The sequence below is a fragment of the Ovis canadensis genome, chromosome 13, assembly GCF_042477335.2.
Source record: "Ovis canadensis isolate MfBH-ARS-UI-01 breed Bighorn chromosome 13, ARS-UI_OviCan_v2, whole genome shotgun sequence".
Taxonomy (NCBI): Eukaryota; Metazoa; Chordata; class Mammalia; order Artiodactyla; family Bovidae; genus Ovis; species Ovis canadensis.
The window spans coordinates 47,094,490-47,115,356 of NC_091257.1; the positions used below are offsets into that span (position 1 = coordinate 47,094,490).

Genomic DNA, 20,867 nt, shown 5'->3' on the forward strand with positions numbered 1-20,867 from the left:
ATGATCTTAAGAGTTTAAAATCAGGATTTATTTATTGTTAGAAAGTTTAAATAGCTTTCCATTATACCAACATTTGTAACTAAAACAATACTGTTATATTTATTATACTTATGGAGTTAATGGTTATGTAATTATTTGATTAAACAAATCAAATAATTTGGTATAATATATAATAATAGTTTGGTATAGCTACAAAATTCTAACTTGCAATACCATATGCTTTTGCTTTTGTCATTAAATCTTTGGTAATTGCATTGGTAAATTAAATAATGCAGTTAGAAAATGATAACCGTTAGAATGGTTTAAAAATGTACTTGAAGTGAAGCTCAGTCGTGTCCAACTCTTTGCGACCCCGTGGACTATAGCCCATCAGGCTCCCCCATCCATGGGATTCTCCAGGCAATAACACTGGAATGGGTTGCCATTTCCTTCTCCGGGGGATCTTCCTGACCCAGTTCTCCTGCATTGCAGGCAGACACTTTAACCTCTGAGCCACCAGGGAAGCCCCACTCCCCCCAAAAAAGTACTTATCTCTGATTAAAGTTATCTGCATCTGTAAAATGTAGGCCTTACCTGTAAAATCTCTTTTAGACTGTTAAAAAGATATCATTGATAAGAAAATTTTGATGTTATCAATTAATTTGTATGTGACCATAAATTTGTTTAACTAAATGAGAATTTGAGTATGCAAATTGAACAAAACAACTAGCTTTTAAAAATGCAGTCATGTTTCCTTATGGTTGAGAGACCACCTAACTGGAAGGCGGGGGACCCAAGCTCCTCTCATCCACTCACGTCACCTTGCACCAGTCATTTGTCACTGGCCCTGTTATAACAGTCAGACAGTAAGGTTAAAAGAGGCACATATTTCTCTCAAGGGTCCATGAGTTCAATAAAAAACTACTTAATCTCTATTATCATTTCAATGATAATATAATAAGTATTGTTCTGAGGATAAAATCTCTCTTTTGCACTGAAAGCCTGCAAATAGAGTTTTCTAGAATAAGACATAGGTTTTTAAGCCGATGTTTTTCAAGCTAGCTTCTAACGGTATCTTCATGAGTATCTTTAAGAAGTAGTTTTCTTCTTAAGAAAGGCTGCATTTCCTGAATTTGAGTTGGTAGAAGTAATTTATAATCTTTTTATTCTCAAATGTTGAAGACTCCTTGTCAAATCACAGTCTTAAACATACTTTTTACTCCTCACTAGGCTCTGTTGGTATTTTCTGAATGACTCTGGGCTTGATGTTAATGGTTGTTTTTGTTCTTACAGACCAACAATGACTACATTTGGACTGATAAATGGAGGGTGAGGTACACTAACTGGGCTGCTGATGAGCCCAGACTGAAGTCAGCGTGTGCCTATATGGATCTTGATGGCTACTGGAAGACAGCACAGTGCAACGAAAGCTTTTATTTTCTCTGCAAAAGATCAGATGGTAATCGAGTACACAAAAACAGTCAAGGGTTTGAAATGTTCTCAATAAGCTAATACAAACCACCGTTGATATTCTTAAACAGTCATATGTTTGGGGGTGACTTAGGGATAAGGGAAAACATATTCCTTCACCTAACCAAAGACTGGCTTGGCAATAAACAAATATATATAGGTCAGAGTAACAGAGAGAGAAAATTTCCTTCATTGCTGGAGTTTACTTTTACATATCTAATTTTTTTTTTTATTATTTGGGATTATCCTCGGAGTCTATGATATCACAGTCCTCAGGAAATTCTGACTGCTTTTGATGTTGACAACACAGCTGTATCAAAATACTTTTATCAGAATGGGTCACCTCAGGCCAAACAGCTAGCAGGGAGGAGCACAGCTCCACCCGTCAGCAGACGTGATTAAAGATTTAAGCATGGCCCTGCCCTACAGAGCAAGACCCAGTTTTCCCTGCAGCCAGTCTCTCCCCTCAAGAAGCTTGCACAAGCCTCTTATCCTCATCCATCAGAGGACAGACAGAAGAAGCAAGAACAGTCCCACAGCCTCCAGAACAAAAACAGCAGTCACAGAAAGCTAATCAAAATTATCACATTGATTACAGCCTTGTGTAACTCAGTGAAGCTTTGAGCCGTGGGTAGGGCCACCCACATCAGACAGGTCATGAGGGAGAAATATAACAAAATGTAGTCCACTAGAATAGGGAATGGCAAGCCCCTTCAGTATTCTTGCCTCAGGAATTCCAGGAACAGTGTGAAAAGGCAAAAAGATAGGACACCAGATGAGCCTGCCAGGTCAGTAGGTGTCCAATATGCTACTGGGGAGGAACGGAGAAATATCTCCAGAAAGAATGAAGAGGCTGGGCCAAAGCAGAAATGATGCCCAGTTGTGGGTATGTCTGATACTGAGTAAAATCCAATGCTATAAAGAACAATATTGTGTAGGAACCTGGAATATTAAGTCCATGAATCAAGTTAAATTGACGTGGTCAAGCAGGAGATGGCAAGAGTGAACGTCGACATTTTAGGAATCAGTGAACTAAAATGGATGGGAAAGGGTGAATTTAATTCAGATGACCATTTTATCTACTACTTGGGGAAAGAGTCCCTTAGAAGAAATGGAGTAGTCCTCATATTCAATAAGAGTCCAAAATGCAGTACTTAGGTACAATCTCAAAAACAACAGAATGATCTTGATTCATTTCCAAGGCAAGCCATTCAACATCACAGTAATCCAGGTCTATGCTCCAACCACTAATGTAAAGAAGCTGAAGTTGAACAGTTCTATGAAGACCTATAAGACTTTCTAGAACTAACACCAACAAATGATGTCCTTTTCATCACTGGGGATTGGAATGCAAAAGTAGGAAGTGAGGAGATACCTGGAGTAACAGGCAAGTTTGGCCTTGGAGTACAGAATGAAGCAGGGCAAAGGCTAACAGAGTTTTGCCAAGAGAATGCACTGGTCATAGCAATACCTTCTTTCAACAACACAAGAGATGATTCTACACATGGACATCACCTGATGGTCAATACTGAAATCAGATCAATTATATTCTTTGCAGCCAAAGATGGAGAAGCTCTATACAGTGAGCAAAAACAAAGACTTGGAGCTGACTGTGGCTCAGATCATTAGGTCCTTATTACAAAATTCAGCCTTAAATTAAAGAAAGTAGGGAAAACCACTAGACCATTCAGTATGACCTAAATCATATCTCTTATGAGTACACAGTGGAGGTGATAGATTCAAGGGTTTAGATCTGGTAGCCCCAGTGCCTGAAGAACTGTGAATGGAGATTCATAACATTGTATAGGAGGCAGTGACCAAAACCATCCCCAGGAAAAAGATATCCAAGAAAGCAAAGTGGTTGTCTAAGGAGGCCTTACATAAAGCTGAGAAGAAAAAAGAAGCCAAAGGCAAAGTAGAAAGGGAAAGAGATACCCAACTGAATGCAGAGTTCCAGAGAATAGCAAGGAGAGATATGAAACTTTCTTGAGTGAACAATGCAAAGAAAGAGGAAATCAATGGAATGGGAAAGACTAGAGATCTCTTTAAGAAAATTGGAGATACCAAGGGAACATTTCATGCAAATATGGGCACAATAAAGGACAGAATAGCAAGGACCTAAGAGAAGCAGATGGCAACCCACTCCAGTACTCATGCCTGGAAAATCCTATGGACAGAGAAGCCTGGTAGGCTGCAGTCCATGGGGTCGCGAAAGGTCAGACACGACTGAGCAACTTCACTTTCACTTTTCACTTTCATGCATTGGAGAAGGAAATGGCAACCCATTCCAGTGTTGTTGCCTGGAGAATCCCAGGGACGGTGGAGCCTGGTGGGGTGCCGTCTATGGCGTTGCACAGAGTCAGACACAACTGAAGCGACTTAGCAGCAGCAAGAGAAGCAGATGAGATTAAGAAGATGTGACAATAATACACAGAAGAACTACACAAAAAAGGTCTTAATGACCCAAATAATCATGATGGTATGGTCACTCACCTAGAGCCAGACATCCTGGAGTGCAAAGTCAAGTGGGCCTTAGGAAGCCTCACTGTGAACATAGCTAGTGGTGGTGATGGAATTCCAGCTGAACTTTTTCAAATCCTAAATGATGCTGCTGCTAAAGTGCTGTACTCAGTATGCCAGCAAATTTGGAAAACTCAGCAATGGCCACAGGACTGGAAAAGGTCAGTTTTCATTCTAATTCCAAAGGCAATGCCAAAGAATGTTCAAACTCCCGTACAGTTGCACTCATTTCACATACTAGTAAGGTAATGCTCAAAATCCTCCAAGTTAGGCTTCAGCAGTATGTGACCCAAGAACTTCCAGATGTTCAAGCTGGATTTAGAAAGGGCAGAGGAACCAGAGATCAAGTTATCAACTTTTCTTAGATCATAGAAAAAGCAAGAGAACTCCAGGAAAAAATCTACTTCTGCTTCATTGACTATGCTAAAGCCTTTGACTCTGTGGGCCAGACAGAATAAACTGTGGAAAATTCTTAAAGAGATGGAAATACCAGACCACCTTACCTGGCTCCCAAGAAGCCTGTATGCAGGTCAAGAAGCAACAGTTACGGAACAACAGATTGGTTCAAAATTGGGAAAGGAGTGCGCCAAGGCTGTATTCATCACTCTGCTTATTTAACTTATATGCAGAGTACATCATGCGAAATGCTGGGCTGAATGAAGCACAAGCTGGAATCAAAACTGCTGAAAGAAATACCAACAACTTCAGGTATTCAGATGATACCACTCTAATGGCAGAAAGTGAAGAGGAACTAAAGAGCCTCTTGATGAGGGTGAAAAAGGAGAGTGAAAAAGCTGGCTTAAAACTCAACACTCAAAAAACTAAGATGATGGATCCAGTCCCATCATTTCACGGCGCATAAATAGAGAAAAAGTGGAAATAGTGACAGACTTTATTTTCTTGGGCTCCAACATCACTGTGAACAGTGACTGCAGCCATGAAATTAAAAGACACTTGCTCCTTGGAAGAAAAACTATGACCAACCTAGACAGCATATTCAAAAACAGAGACATTGCTTTGCTGACAAAGGTCCTTGTAATCAGAGGTATAGTTTTTCTAGTAGTCACATATGGATGTGAGAGTTGGACCATAAAGAAGGCTGAGCACCAAAGAATTGATACTTTCAAGCTATGGTGCTGGAGAAGACTTGAGAGTTCCTTGGACAACAAGGAGATCAAACTCAGTCATCCCTAAAGGAAATCAAAACCAAATACTCATTGGAAGGACTGATGCTGAAGCTGAAGCTCCAATACATAGGCCCCCTGATGCAAAGAGCTGACTCATTGGAAAAGACCCTGATGCTCGGAAAGATCGAGGGCAGGAGGAGAAGGGGACGACAGAGGATGAGATGGTTGGATGGCATCACCAGCTCAGTGGACTTGAGTTTGAGCAAGCACTGGGAGGTAGGGAAGGACAGGAAAGCTGGGGTGCTGCAGTCCATGGGGTCACAAAGCGTTGGATATGAGTTAGTGACTGAACAACAATGCAGATTCATTGGAGTCAGTGGTATTACAGTGATATGGTCTTAACATGTAGTTGAATTGGACAATGATAAAGTCCTAGAATTCTACCTATAGCACTTAATTTTAACATCGATGTCAGTCACAGATAAGATGGTTTTATAGGGGCAAGGATCCTAGAAAATGAAGAGTGTCCAGAAGGAAGACTCACTTCGCAAATTATTTTTGGGTGATCTCTTTGGGGAACTTACTAACATCTTTGTAGGTATCTGATCTGTAGATCTATATTCTTAATTATGAATGTGGTTGATTGCCCTTGAACCACAATACCTTCTATTTAAATATTTTAAAAATAAAATAATGATAAAGTAAAAAGAATTCTCAGTAATAGAAATGGTAGATCTAAATGATTACCATTAGGGCTTTTAAAAAAATAATAAGAGACGATGAAAATTTTCTTAATTGTTAATATTTTATTCTGTGTACTACAGAACCTTCAGATCTTACTATATTTTAAATATCTTTTTATTAACAGAAATCCCTGCCACTGAACCCCCACAGCTGCCTGGTAGATGCCCTGAGACAGAGCACTCAGCATGGATTCCTTTCCATGGTCACTGCTACTATATTGAATCTTCATTTACAAGGAACTGGGGCCAGGCTTCTCTGGAATGTCTTCGAATGGGTAAGTGGCATATTTACTGTCAGGAAATTCTATGATCATATACTCTAGATTACCATGATAATAGTATCCCTGCATGTTAAAACCTAAGGAACGTAAGAATATCTTGTCTTTTTTGTCTTAATAATTCATATTGTAACAGAAATGTTAACCTCATGCCCCTTAAATGTAATTTCTAACATTATAGCCTCAAAAGATTAAAGAATTCTGGTATGGAAAGCAATGATTTGCTGAAGAAGTCTTTCTTACTTTCTGCCCTAGTATGTTAAATCACTGGGATTATGATTCAGAGTGTTGGATTCACCTTTTATCACTAATCAGCTCGGGCTTCACAAGTGCGCAGGAGCCATTTTGCTTTGCCATGAATAGAGAAGCATTTAGATCTGGTTATCTTATTTGTGAATAAATATGAAAGAAAATACAAGACATGACAGAAGTGGAAAGTTTCCCTTCTGATATAAAAATATCAAATAAAGTGAATTTTCAGGGTACATAACAAATCTACTTACTGTAAGCCCAATAAATATTTTACTGAATTATTTTGTTACTGAAGTTTGTTTATGCCCCAAGTCAGGGCTCTTTTTTCAACAGTGGTGAGCAAGGGTTAAGTTCTCATATTCTTCTTGTTCTTTCAAAAGTCAGCCTGGAGTTTTTACTACTTCTTTTTGCTTTTATGTTTAGTTTTTTCCTTCAGTTTTATTGAGGTGTAGTGGACATAAAATTATAATACATTTGAGGTATACAAGGTGATGATTTGATACATGTGTTTGCTGGGAAAGGATTCCTAGTGTCAAGTTAACACAACCATCATATCACATATTTACTTTTTTTTTCCTTTTTTGGTAAGAATACTTAATTTCTAATCTCTTATATCATACAGTATTAACTATAGTCACTATATTATACAGATCCCAAGACCTTATTTATCATATAACTGAAGGTTTGTACCCTGTTTCTCCCACACCCTAAGCCCCTCACAACCACCATTCTACTCTCTGTTTCTATGAGTTTGACTTGTACTTAATTCCACATATAAGTAATACCATATAGTACTTGTTTGTCTCTGGCTTACTTCCTTAAAATAATGCCCACCAGGTAGATCCATGCTGCTGCAAATGTCAGGATTTCCTTCTTTCTTGAAGACTGCATGATATTCCATTGTATATACACACTGCCTTTCCTTAACCATTCATCTGTTCATGGACATTTAGGTTGTTTCCATGTCTTGGCTATTGTTAATAATGCTGCAGTAAACATGGAGTGCAGATATCTTTTCAAAATGCTGATTTCGTTTCCTTTGAATATAGACTGAGAAGTGGGAGTGCTGATAGTTATATCTTTAATTGTTTGAGGAACCCCCATGTTGTTCCAATTTATATTCACACTAACCAGGTTTTCTCTTCTCCTCCTCCTCTCCAGCATTTGTTATCTCTTATCTTTTTAATAATAGCTAGCCTAAGCAAGTGTGGGGGTGATAGCTCATTGTGGTTTTGATTTGTATTTCACCGATGATTAATGATGTTGCACAACTTTTCATGTACTTTTTAGTCATTTGAAAGTCTCCTATGGGGAAAAAAATGGCTATTCATGTTCTAAACCCATTTTAAAAATTGAGTTATTTGGTTTTTGCCATTGAGTTGTTTAAGTTGTATATTTTACATATTAAACCTCTATTAGGACATGTGGTTTGCAAAATTTTTGTCCCATTCAGTAAGTAATATTTTAATTTTGCTGATGGTTTCCTTTGCTATACAGAAGCGTTTTAGGTTGGTGTTGTGCCATTTGTTTATTTTTGCTTTTTATTTTTGCCTTTGTTGTTAGTGTCAAATACAAAGAAATCATCACCAAAGTTAATGTCAAGGAGCTTATTGCCTATATTTTCTTCCATGATTTCAGGTCTTATATCCAAGTCTTTAATAATTTTGAGTTGATTTTCCTGTGCAGTGTTAGTAGTGGTCCAGTATTATTCTATTTCACGTGACTGTCAGTTTTCTCAATACTACTTGCATGGAATAATTTTTTTTAATCCCTTCACTTTAAGCCTATGTATGTCCCAAAGTTGAAATGCATCTCTTGTAGACAGCATATAGTTGGGTCTTTTTCTTTTTATTTATTCCTCTTCTTTTTTAATCTATTAGGCCACTCTGTGTTTTTTGATTGGAGAATTTAGTCCATTTACATTTCCAGCAATAATTGGTAGGCATGGACTTAATATTGTCATTTTGTTAATTGTTTCTGTCTGTCTTGGCCTTCCTTTTTTCCTTTCTTCCTCTGTTCATTTCCTTTGTGATTTGATGGTTTCTATAATGATATTCTTAGACTTGTTTCCTTTTGTATATGTACTATAGGTTTTGTTGTGTGGTTATTATGAACCTTATTTGAAACATCTTATAGTTATAGTAGTGTATTTAAAGCTGGTAACAACTTAACTTTGAATGTATGCAAGCACTCTATATTTCTACATTCCCCCACCTTTTATATTTTTGATGTCACAATTACATATTTTTATGTTATGTATACATTAACAAATTATTGTATTTATAGTTATTTTTAATACTTTGTATTTTAACCTTTATACTAGCATTACAGATGATTTACCTACCAGCACTATATCAGAATTCTGGATTTTCCTACATATTTACCTTAACCATTGAGTTTTATATATTCAAATATTTTCTTATTATTAATTAGGGTCCTTTCACTTTAACTTGAAGAATTCCCACTGACATTTAATATAAAGTAAAAGTTGTTCAGTTGTACTCCAGGCCAGAATACTGGAATGGGTAGCCTTTCCCTTCTCCAGGGGATCTTCCCAACCCAGGCTTCAAACCCAGGTCTCCCTCATTACAGGCAGATTCTTTACCGGCTGAGCCATAAGGGAAGCCCAAGAATACTGGAGTGGGTAGCCTATCCCTTTTCCAGCAGATCTTTCCACCCAGGAATTGAACCAGGGTCTCCTGCATTGCAAGCGGATTCTTTTACCAACTGAGCCATGGGAAACAGTGGAAACAGTGTCAGACTTTATTTTGGGGAGGGCTCCAAAAGCACTGCAGATGGTGACTGCAGCCATGAAATTAAAAGACGCTTACTCCTTGGAAGGAAAGTTATGACCAACCTAGATAGCATATTCAAAAGCAGAGACATTACTTTGCTGACTAAGGTCCATCTAGTCAAGGCTATGGTTTTTCCAGTGGTCATGTATGGATGTGAGAGTTGGACTGTGAAGAAGGCTGAGCACTGAAGAATTGATGCATTTGAACTGTGGTGTTGGAAAAGACTCTTGAGGGTCCCTTGGACTGCAAGGAGATCCAACCAGTCCATTCTGAAGGAGATCAGCCCTGGGATTTCCTTGGAAGGAACGATGCTAAAGCTGAAACTGCCGTACTTTGGCCACCTCATGCGAAGAGTTGATTAATTGGAAAAGACTCTGATGCTGGGAGGGATTGGGGGCAGGAGGAGAAGGGGACGACAGAGGATGAGATGGCTTGATGGCATCACTGACTCGATGGCCGTGAGTCTGAGTGAACTCCGGGTGTTGGTGATGGACAGGGAGGCCTGGTATGCTGCGATTCATGGGGTCGCAAAGAGTCGGACATGACTGAGCGACTGAACTGAACTGAACTGAGCTATCAGGACAAAAATAAGGCTATCAGGGAAAAAATCTATTGGTGATGAACTCTTTCCAGTTTTATTTGTCTGGAAAATTTGTTCTCTCTCATTTAATTCTGAATGACAGTTTTTCTAGGTGGAGTATTCTTGGTTGGAAGCTTTTATCTCTAAGCACTTTAAATATAATCTTTTCACTCCCTCTGGACAAAGTTTCTGCTGGAAAATTTCTTCATAGTTTTGCAGGCGTTGCCTTATGTGTAAAAGGTTGCTTTTGTTTAACTGTTTTTAAGAATCACTCTTTGTCTTTAAAATGAAAATGAAAGTGAAGTCGCTCAGTTGTGTCCAACTGTATGATGCTATGGACTGTAGCCTACAGGCTCCTCCGTCCATGGGATTTTCCAGGCAAGAGTGCTGGAGTGGATTGCCGTTTTTGACAATTTAATTGTAATGTGTCTCAGTGTTGGTCTCTTTCAGTTCAGTTCAGTTCAGTCACTCAGTCGTGTCCAACTCTTTGCGACCCCATGAATTGCAGCATGCCAGGCCTTCCTGTCCATCACCAACTCCCGGAGTTTACCCAAACTCATGTACATAGAGTGAGTGATGCCATCCAGCCATCTCATCCTTCATTGTCCTCTTTTCCTCCTGCCCCCAATCCCTCCCAGCATCAGGGTCTTTTCCAATGAGTCAACTCTTCACATGAGGTGGCCAAAGTATTGGAGTTTCAGCTTTAGCATCATTCCTTCCAATGAACACCCAGGACTGATCTCCTTTAGGATGGACAGTTTGGATCTCCTTGCAGTCCAAGGGACTCTCAAGAGTCTTCTCCAACACCACAGTTCAAAAGCATCAATTCTTCAGTGCTCAGCCTTCTTCACAGTCCACCTCTCACATTCATACATGACCACTGGAAAAACCATAGCCTTGACTAGACGGACCTTGTTGGCAAAGTAATGTCTCTGCTTTTGAATATGCTATCTAGGTTGGTCATAACTTTTCTTCCAAGGAGTAGGTGTCTTTTAATTTCATGACTGCAATCACCATCTGCAGTGATTTTGGAGCCCCCCAAAAATAAATTCTGACACTGTTTCCACTATTTCCCATGAAGTGATTGAACCAGATGCCATGATCTTCCTTTTCTGAATGCTGAGCTTTAAGCCAACTTTTTCACTCTCCTCTCTCACTTTCATCAAGAGGCTTTTTAGCTCCTCTTCACTTTCTGCCATAAGGGTGGTGTCATCTGCATATCTGAGGTTATTGATATTTCTCCCAGCAATCTTGATTCCAGCTTGTGCTTCTTCCAGCCCAGCATTTCTCATGGTGCACTCTGCATATAAGTTAAATAAGCAGGGTGACAATATACAGCCTTGACGTACTCCTTTGCCTATTTGGAACCAGTCTGTTGTTCCATGTCTGGTTCTAACTGTTGCTTCCTGACCTGCATACAGGTTTCTCAAGAGGCAGGTCAGGTGCTCTGGTATTTCCATCTCTTTCAGAATTTTCTACAGTTTATTGTGATCCACACAATCAAATGCTTTGGCATAGTCAATAAAGCAGAAATAGATGTTTTTCTGGAACTCTCTTGCTTTTTCCATAATCCAGCAGATGTTGGCAATTTGATCTCTGGTTCCTCTGCCTTTTCTAAAACCAGCTTGAACATCTGGAAGCTCACAGTTCACGTATTGTTGAAGCCTGGCCTGGAGAATTTTGAGCGTTACTTTACTAGCATGTGAGATGAGTGCAATTGTGCGGTAGTTTGAGCATTCTTTGGCATTGCCTTTCTTTGGGATTGGAATGAAAATGGACCTTTTCCAGTCCTGTGGCCACTGCTGAGTTTTCCAAATTTGCTGGCATATTGAATGCAGCACTTTCACAGCACCATCTTTCAGGATTTGAAACAGCTCAACTGGAATTCTATCACCTCCACTAGCTTTGTTCATAGTGATGCTTTCTAAGGCCCACTTGACTTCACATTCCAGGATGTCTGGCTCTAGGTGAGTGATAACACCATTGTGATTACCTGGGTCATGAAGAATTTTTTTTGTACAGTTCTGTGTATTCTTACCACCTCTTCTTAATATCTTCTGCTTCTGTTAGGTCCATACCATTTCTGTCCTTTATTGAGCCCATCTTTGCATGAAATGTTCCCTTGGTATCTCTGATTTTTTGAAGGGATCTCTAATCTTTCCCATTCTGTTGTTTTCCTCTATTTCTTTGCATTGATCACTGAGGAAGGCTTTCTTATCTCTCCTTCCTATTCTTTAGAACTCTGCATTCAGATGCTTACATCTTTCTGTTCCTCCTTTGCTTTTCACTTCTCTTCTTTTCACAGCTATCTATAAGGCCTCCCCAGACAGCCATTTTGCTTTTTTGTATTTCTTTTCCATGGGGATGGTCTTGATCCCTGTCTCCTGTACAATGTCATGAACCTCCATCCATAGTTCATCAGGCACTCTATCTATCAGATCTAGTCCCTTAAATCTATTTCTCACTTCCACTGTATAATCATAAGGGATTTGATTTAGGTCATACCTGAATGGCCTAGTGGTTTTCCCTACTTTCTTCAATTTAAGTCTGTATTTGACAATAATCTCTTTAGATTCACTGTATTTGGTACTCCTTATGGTTCCTGGATCTAGATGTCTGTTTCTTTCTCCAAGGTTAGGGCAATTATCAGCCATTGTGCTGTGCTGTGCTAAGTTGCTTCAGTTGTGCCTGACTCTTTGTGACCCTGTGGACCATAGCCCACCAGCTCCTCTGTCCATGGGATTCTCCAGGCAAGAATACAGGTGTGGGTTGCCATGCACTTGCCCTGGGAAGGACCATTGGGAAGCTTTTGGTCCATCATTTCTCAAGTACTCTTTACGCCTCTTTATCTCACTCCTCTCCTAGGACTCCCATTATTCAGACTGGATAATCACAAGCTTGTTGATTATTTCTTTTACTTAATCACATTCAGTTTTTGGCTTCTCCAGTGAAGTTTTCCTTTAAATTATTATAATGTTTAACTCTAGGATTTTATTTTTAAAATAATTTCTATCTTTTTGTTAATAGTCTCTATTTAGTGAGGAATTATTTCATACTTTCTTTTAGTTCTTTAGACACTTTCCCCTTTAAGTTCTTTAAGCATCTTTAACATAGCTGATTTCAAAAGTCTTTGTCCAGTAAGCCAAAGATGTGACTTGTTCAGGAAAAATTTGTATTGGCTGCTTCTTTTCTTGGTATGGGTCATATTTTCATGTTTCTTTGAATTTTTTGTAATTTTCATTGAAAAATATGTATTTAAAATAATAAAATAAGCAATGTTGGAAATAAGTTTATTTCCACTCTACAGGGTTTGATTTTGTTGCTGTTTGTTGTTCCCTTGTTTAGTAATTTTCCCTCATAAATTCTATAAAGTATGTATTCTTTTTCATGCACAGTTACTGAATTCTCTGCCTAGTTAGTTTAGTGGTCAGCTAGTGATGTGAATGTATTTCCTTAGTGCCTAGAACAAATAAGTTTTCTGGGTTTTACTGAGGGGCTCTGTCTGAAGACATGTCTTCAACATTCATACGTGAAGTTTAAAACTCTACCTTAGCCTTCACTTCCTGCTTGTGCAGACCATCAAGGTCAGCCAGAGGTGAAAATGTAGAGACTTTTTAGATCTTTCACGGGCATGCACATAGTCCCGTGCATGTACACACTCCAGTGCATGTCTGTGGCCTTCTAGATGCCCAGGAATAGGTCGGTGCTTCTTAAAGTTCCCTATGGACATTTTACTCCACAGTCTTTCCCTTTAGCTTTTTGGTTAGCTTATTGTTTCCCTAAAATGTTATCACTGCTTCAGGCAGCTATACTGTCAGGTTATTGCCACTGTTAATTTTTGACAAATTCCCCCAAGGAAAATGCTGGATAAGCTCTGAGTTAGTTCAAATTAAGGCAGGTCCTGCCAAGTGAGGTTTTCCAGCGAACTGTCAGAGATCAAATAATGGAAATTCTTTGAGACTGTGGCTTGGAAAGAACCCCAATCCCATTCTGACTTTCCCAATGTCTTCTTGGTCTCTGGTCTTCAGTGTGATTTTGAGGCTTTTGGCTTTTAAGGCAATCACAGAGCTAGGGATAAGGCTGTGGGATTAGGACAAGTTAAAACATCATGAAGCTCACTTTTCTTACTGAGAGTCAGTCATTTTTCTTGAATAAATACTTCCTGGACTGTTACAAGCTGTTGGTTAACTCAGTGTTCTGAAGAAGTTGACTTGAAAAAAATTTAGTGTTCTTCTTGTTTTTGTAGGGGAGAAGATTTTCAAGGGTTCTTACTCTGCCATTCATTATGATGTCACTTGAAACCTCCTTTTTTAAATTAAATGTTTTTTTTATGTTGCTAAGTTTTTTTTTTTTAATTCTTGGCAGTGGATATGTAGAAACTTTGTTTTCAACTGTAGATAACTATGTTTTCCTATAAATAAAATGAATGATTCACATTCATCAAAATATATCCCATATATATTAAAATGGCTATCATCTATGAAATATATTTTAAAATAAAATATGAAATGATGCAATGAAAATAGTCAGCAAGGTCCCAGTAATGTGGGATGCAGGCATGTGGTTAGGTATAGGGCAAGATTCAGATGCCTGGACATGCCATGACTTTGCCCTCCACTATCATTAAGATCTTGAAAGATCTTACCTTCTGGACTTTTAGATTCCTTATTTTAGGTTCCTTATCTGTAAAATGGAGTAACAGTAGTGCTAACTTAATAAGGTAGTTGTAAAATTTTAGTGAGATCATGTTTGTAAAGCCCAAAGCAAAATATCTGGTAGAAATAGCTTAAATATAGTTTAAGTTGTTATTATTTAAAAATCTATAATTTTACGATAAAACACAGTCCTGGCCCTGAAGCAATCTTTGACCAGGTATGTTAGATGCTGTAGTATCCAAGCAGCCTTTCTGTTTCCCATCTTCTTTTTGTACAGTCCTATATATAACAGCTGGATTAATACTTTTATAGTGCATGCATCATTCTGCTGCCTAAAAATCTAAGTGTTTTTCAGTCACCACATTACCCTAAATACCAGTCTCCTGCCATCTGAGGTGAGACCTAACCCAAGGCTTTTTTCACCCATTGACCAGATTCATCCAGCCAAACAGCTATCTATCAATGCTATTCATTTACCCCAATAGATTGCCTTATCTACCTACCTACCTACCTACCTACCTTTCTATCTATTTCATATCTTATTACTATAAACCAGACATGAATTCCATGCATCTGTGAACCACCTCTATGCTTCCCTGTCTTTTTTTTTAATCCTTCCTAATCTCAGAATTATTTTCTATTCTTTCTACTTGAAATCTCATGCTCCCTAATATTTTAAAATTCTGTTTCTTGCATGCTTCCTTAAATAGCTTCCCCTAAAACAAATCTTCTCCCTGTTTGACATGTAAGTACCTTTTTATACTTATTTTTTTTCTAATACATTTCTCTATATGCTCAACTCATTCCTACTCACTGAACCATAACCTTCTTAATGTATTCTGTGTTCTACTCATCTTTGTATATCCTGCAGTGAGTTGTCCAGTGGTTGCACACAAATGATGCCTTAAAAATCATATTTTCAGAATGGAAACAAAGTCTTAGAAGACAAATGTTCACTCTTTGAAATTCTTCCCCTTAAGTGGAGATAGTGGGATGATTTTTATTGCTCTTAATATCAACACAATCATTATAAAAATGTTTTCACTACTTAAATATATTGCCATCTTGTTTATTCCTTTGTACTTTGTAGGTTCCTCTCTGGTTACCATTGAAAGTGCTGCTGAATTGAGTTTCCTGTCATATCGAGTTGAGCCACTTCAAAGCAAAACCAATTTTTGGATAGGATTGTACAGAAATGTTGAAGGTAATTTTTCCACCATGATTTTTGAATCATGAATATTTCAAAATGTTTCAAAACAAGTTTTCAGTTCTAGAAAATCTTGCTTTAATTAATGATTAATTTGTGAAACATTTGAAAATTCAAACTCATAGTTTCATTTGAGATAAGAACTGAATATTTAAGTGACTCACACATTAGGCTATCTTGAAAGTTGCTAAAAGGAGTATCCACTGTTGCTAAGTTAAAGAAGTTTTAAAAAATATTTTCTATCTTTTTCTATTAAAAAATTAGGGGGAGATAACTTTACATATGTATACTAATTAGGAATAAATTTTCAACTGAAGCTACATAAGAAATATAATTCTCAGTTTCCTTTCCTCTATTAATTAATTATAATTATCTTGCCTATTAAAACTCAAGTATAAATAGCTATTGATTGTGGTATAAAATAACATGCTTAGAAATTTCACATGAATAAGTTGAATTTATTTTAAGGGGGATTATTTTTAACTTGTAATTTTTTTTGGCTTCCTGTGATAATCAGGAATGTGGCTGTGGATAAACAACAACCCAGTCTCCTTTGTCAACTGGAAAACAGGTGATCCCTCTGGTGAAAGAACTGATTGTGTCACTTTATATGCATCTTCTGGATTATGGAGTAATATTCACTGTTCCTCATACAAAGGATACATTTGTAAAAGACCAAAAAGTAAGTAAGAATTTATCCTATGGTACATATGTTTCTAGGCTCCCTTTTCTTGCAAATATGAACATGTTAGTTGTGGAATTATGTGATTACAGGTTCCTTATAAACTCCCCCTCTTTATAAGCAAGAAATCTAGTCTGCCATGATGATTAGTTCTGTCTGTTGCTTTGAGTGAGCACAAAACTTCCTGCTTAATTGAAGTAATAATTTTGGCATATCAATACACATGTGATGAAATATCCATGCACACAGATTTGTGAGGTTGGGAGAAGTTTGGAGATCTAGCCTTATGGTATATGAGAAAAAGAGATAAAATACGTACCTTGACCAAACAAGAAGTGGACAATGGGGAGGAATGAGAATGTATTAAGAAATAAATCATGTAAGACCAATTAAGTTTCCTGCTAAGACTGAATGGCAGGCCATGTTAGGACAGGGATTGGGGGAATTAATAGTATTATGTGCCCATGATATGATATTATCTGGATGTTCACAGTAGTTTTATACCATTCTACTTCACATAGTATTTTTACCAAGAGATAAAATTAATTAGATGATAGATTTAAATAAATGAACTAAATAAAGTAATACTCCATCCCCAGTGGTTTTATTATTTTGTTGTTGTTGTTCAGTTGCTAGGTTGTGTTTGAGTCCTTGTGACCCCATGGACTATAGCATGCCAGGCTCCTCTGTCCTCCACTGTCTCCCAGAATTTGCTGAAATTCATTTCCACTGAGTCGGTGATGCTAGTTCTTCATTCTTTGACAACTCTGTTCTAAGATACTGTACCTTTTGGTGCAGTGTTGGATTCTTATTTTATTTTTCATTCAAATGCCTTGTAATATCTTATGCTTCAGTGAGCCATTTTCAAAACCACTAGCCTAGAATACATTATTTTATGGGTATATTGGGTAAATTTTTGTGGTATAAGTGGCTCAAATGCAACTGTTTTTTTTTTTCCTGTTTTCAGATCTTCCAGTCTATTTAAACTCACCATGCAGCTGTAGGTTGCAGTTATAGGAAGATAGATAGCTAAAATCTGTATATATACATACAGATTTTATCTATCTGCCCATCCATCTGATTATTGTCTATATATATCATATATCACCATAAATCAAACATGAATAATTTGATGTATTTGTAAACCAAATAATGCTCACTATCTACATGCAATTATCATGGGTCTTTATAACTATTTAATTATTTTGTTATTTTACAAACAGTTGTTGATGCTGAACCTACGCATACATTAATTACAACAAAAGGTAAGATCATCATGAACTTTTAAGTTCCATATTAGCAATACATTGATACAGTGGGTTTGCTTTAAAAACCATAATTTTCCCTTCCTACACCCATTCCACTCTCAGTCAAATAGCTTGAGTGACTCTAGCCTTTGTTGTTAGGGCACTGATCACTCTTGAATGATACTCTAGAAAAGCCAGTCTTGGAGTCAGTTTGGTGTTTTTATCCTAGGTCTTGTTGTCGTTCTTATTGAGTCACTCAGTTGTGTCCGACTCTTTATGACCACATGGACTGTGGCCTGCCAGGCTCCTCTGTCCATGGGATTCTCCAGGCAAGAACTCTAGGTCTTACTGAGGACACTAATTGCTTTGTTACACTAATTGCCCTATGAGAACCCAGGGAAGAAATTTCTCTTAGGAAACCCTATGATTTCTTTGTTTTCTTTTTTTTTGAGCAATATTTAAAATTTTAGTTTTATCTACAGTTTGAATGAGGAACTGACCTCTTTCACTTACGTTGTTTGCTGCTAAAAAAAGTAAAAGTGAGATGTGTGGCTTGCCTGCAGCTCTCTTAACTTCCTACATGCTGTTAACTAATACTCATGTGTTCAAATTTCCACTATTCATTTTCTTTTTTCCCTAATTTTCCCCCTTGGTTGTTACTATTATCACTGCTTTTACTATTCCACTTATCTTCATATGATGTATGTGTAAGCAGCCTTCAATTATTTTTAAAAGGTATAAATATTTTAAAATATTACACTAGCTTACTGCTGCATAGATACATGGAATACGTTTGCAACTGAATAGTCATCTGAACGTTTGAATTAATCATCCATGGAATTCTATATTCATGTCCTAAATTTCTGTTTGGCAAGTGTCACTGGACAGAAAATCCATGCATTTTAGTTTTTCTAAGACAGTTGTACTGTTCTCCATGGCACTCTTCTCTCTGCCTCCCTCCACTTAACTTTTTTCTAATATATTTACTTGTTTATAGCTGATCCAAGGAAGATGGAACCTTCTAAACCGTCTAGCAGTGCGACAGGAGTAGTAGTCATCGTGGTCCTCCTGATTATACTGGGTGCTGGCTTCGCTGTGTACTTCTTTTATAAGAAAAGACGTGTGCATTTGCCTCGAGAGGACGCTTTTGAGAACACTCTGTATTTTAACAGTGGATCAAGTCCAGGAACTAATGATACAAAAGATCTCATGGGCAGCATTGAACAGAATGAACATGCGGCCATCTAGTATCATGGCATGATTTAGGTATATTTGAATTTCATAAAATTATAACTAAAATGGTAAGGTCTTTTGTTCAATGTGATTATTTCCTTTCAAATTATAATAGTACTGTACTACACTGGTCTGTCTTTTTTCCTTTGCCGAGTGGAAGAAATAAGTGCTCCTTTTTAAGCCTGGCAAGATATTTTCACAAAAGAGGGATAATGACATTGACTACTATGTTTAAGAAGATCTTAGGTGAATATACAGCATTAGTGTATAGCTCGTGTCAACTGCATTCAAATTCAAGAACCCCAGAAACAACCAGCTAAGCATCCTGAAATCATTTAAGGAGATTCCAAAGACTTGTTACCCATGAAATAGTTATTTGATAATTAGAAGACCATTTTAAAAGTCAAGTACATATAACCTCAGGTGACACAAAAATTTAGTCACCTTTTTCCTTATACCCATCTTGATTTTTTTAATTCCAGTTATTCAGAATTGTATTTGTACATGTGCAGAAAGAAAAAGGCAGCTGAGAATTTTGTGTGCCCCAAGCAAGATTTTCCAGGCTGAACATTACAAATGTGTTCTTTGTCCTGTTTTATGTATATCAGGAATGCAAAGATTTGAAATTAAAATGTAAATTTGCATAACCAGATGTACTTAGATAATGTGAAATAAACATCAAAGACAAGGTGTATTTTTAATAGGTTTGTATTTTGGTGATCTTAGTAAGTGTAAATTTTCTTTTAACTGTGATTTATTTATCCATTTACTTTACATTTTACTTGGAAAATTAATGATATTATGTAGAAGAATTTTTAAAATTAAGCTCTTAATGTATTTGGAAAATATAGATTGCTAAAACACTGTGCATAGAATTGTTTTTTTGCTATAATGACTTGGCCTATTTCCCTGGATCTTTCCCCTATAACACTGATCTCAGAACGCAACAGTTGAAGGCATTGTTCCCTAATTGGGAATTAGGTTTCTAAGTATCTTTTCCTCACTTTACCAATTCCTCTCTGCTCAAAAACTTTTCCTCAGATGAAGCTTTGTGTACACTGTGAAATATATTAGAGGTGTCACATCTACCCCGGTATCATATTTCCAATTCATCCTTGCCTTTCCCAAGGGGTTACTCACAAGCAGAAGTTCCTTACCTGAACAGGGATCTCAAATTGTTTGCAAAATGTTGTCTCCATTTGTGTTTTTGCCTTTTTTTTTTTTTCTGGGAAGAAAATAGCTAGCTTTTCAAGAAAGTCCATAACTCAAAAAGACTAACAGGACTTCCCTAGGTCCTTCCCAGGTCCAGTGGTTAAGACTTTGAGCTCCTAATGCAGGGGGCCCGAGTTTGATCCCTGGTAAGGAAACCAGATCTTGCATGGTGCAACTAAAGATCCCATGTGCTGCAGCCAAAAAAAAAAAAAAAAAAAAGAGAGAGAGACTAAGCAGCAGCATATTGGTTAGGAGGTAGGATGGAGTTTGCAATACCCCAACTTAATGGGGTTGTAAGAGGTGGGCAATTGTGAGAAAGCTTTCTGGGAACAAACAACTTTCTCTCATGCCTCGGACAGTAGAAAACAACTTGCTTTTACTTTCTTGGTAAGAACAAAGCATGTTCCATTTGAGGACGTTCCAATGGAGATAGTGGCTACAGTGTCATGGCAGTGTGTGGTTAATTATACTGAAAAAACTTTATATGTGCATTTTTTTTTTCTTTCAAGATACAAGAGAAACGAAAGAATTAGAAATATGGAAGAAAAGAAATATAAGAGTGAGCATGATTTACAAATTCTTTACACAAGTCATTTTCTTTAGAACTCAGAGCTACATTTTCGCAGAAAGTATTTTGGACTTCAGACTTTTGTCTCATACTTAAATGTCTTATCAGTCTGTATTCAGTAGGATGCTGAATACACCTCGCATTATCCACTCAAACATACAATCAAATAGATGTCATCTGTATCTATATATGCACTCAAACTCAGTAACATATTAAGCATATGGGGGCGGGGTAGAGAAATTTTATAAAACGGAGAAAAGCAGTTTTGTTTTGTTTGCCTTTTACGTTTATTTTTGGTTTTGGTGGTTGTAGTCCATTT

The 20,867-nt window shown here is 37.4% G+C and overlaps 1 protein-coding gene across 1 annotated transcript in view; it reads left to right on the forward strand.

Annotated features, from left to right (window-relative positions):
• The window catches only part of MRC1 (mannose receptor C-type 1), a 112,795-nt gene extending 93,159 nt beyond the window's left edge, over positions 1 to 19,636 (forward strand). Inside the window, exons 25-30 of the mRNA XM_069547602.1 lie at positions 1,273 to 1,438; positions 5,965 to 6,114; positions 15,490 to 15,603; positions 16,124 to 16,288; positions 17,512 to 17,553; positions 18,533 to 19,636. Coding sequence (XP_069403703.1) covers positions 1,273 to 1,438; positions 5,965 to 6,114; positions 15,490 to 15,603; positions 16,124 to 16,288; positions 17,512 to 17,553; positions 18,533 to 18,783 — 888 coding nt within the window. The 3' untranslated portion in view covers positions 18,784 to 19,636. The remainder of the gene's footprint in view (positions 1 to 1,272; positions 1,439 to 5,964; positions 6,115 to 15,489; positions 15,604 to 16,123; positions 16,289 to 17,511; positions 17,554 to 18,532) is intronic.
• Positions 19,637 to 20,867: the final 1,231 nt, after the last annotated feature.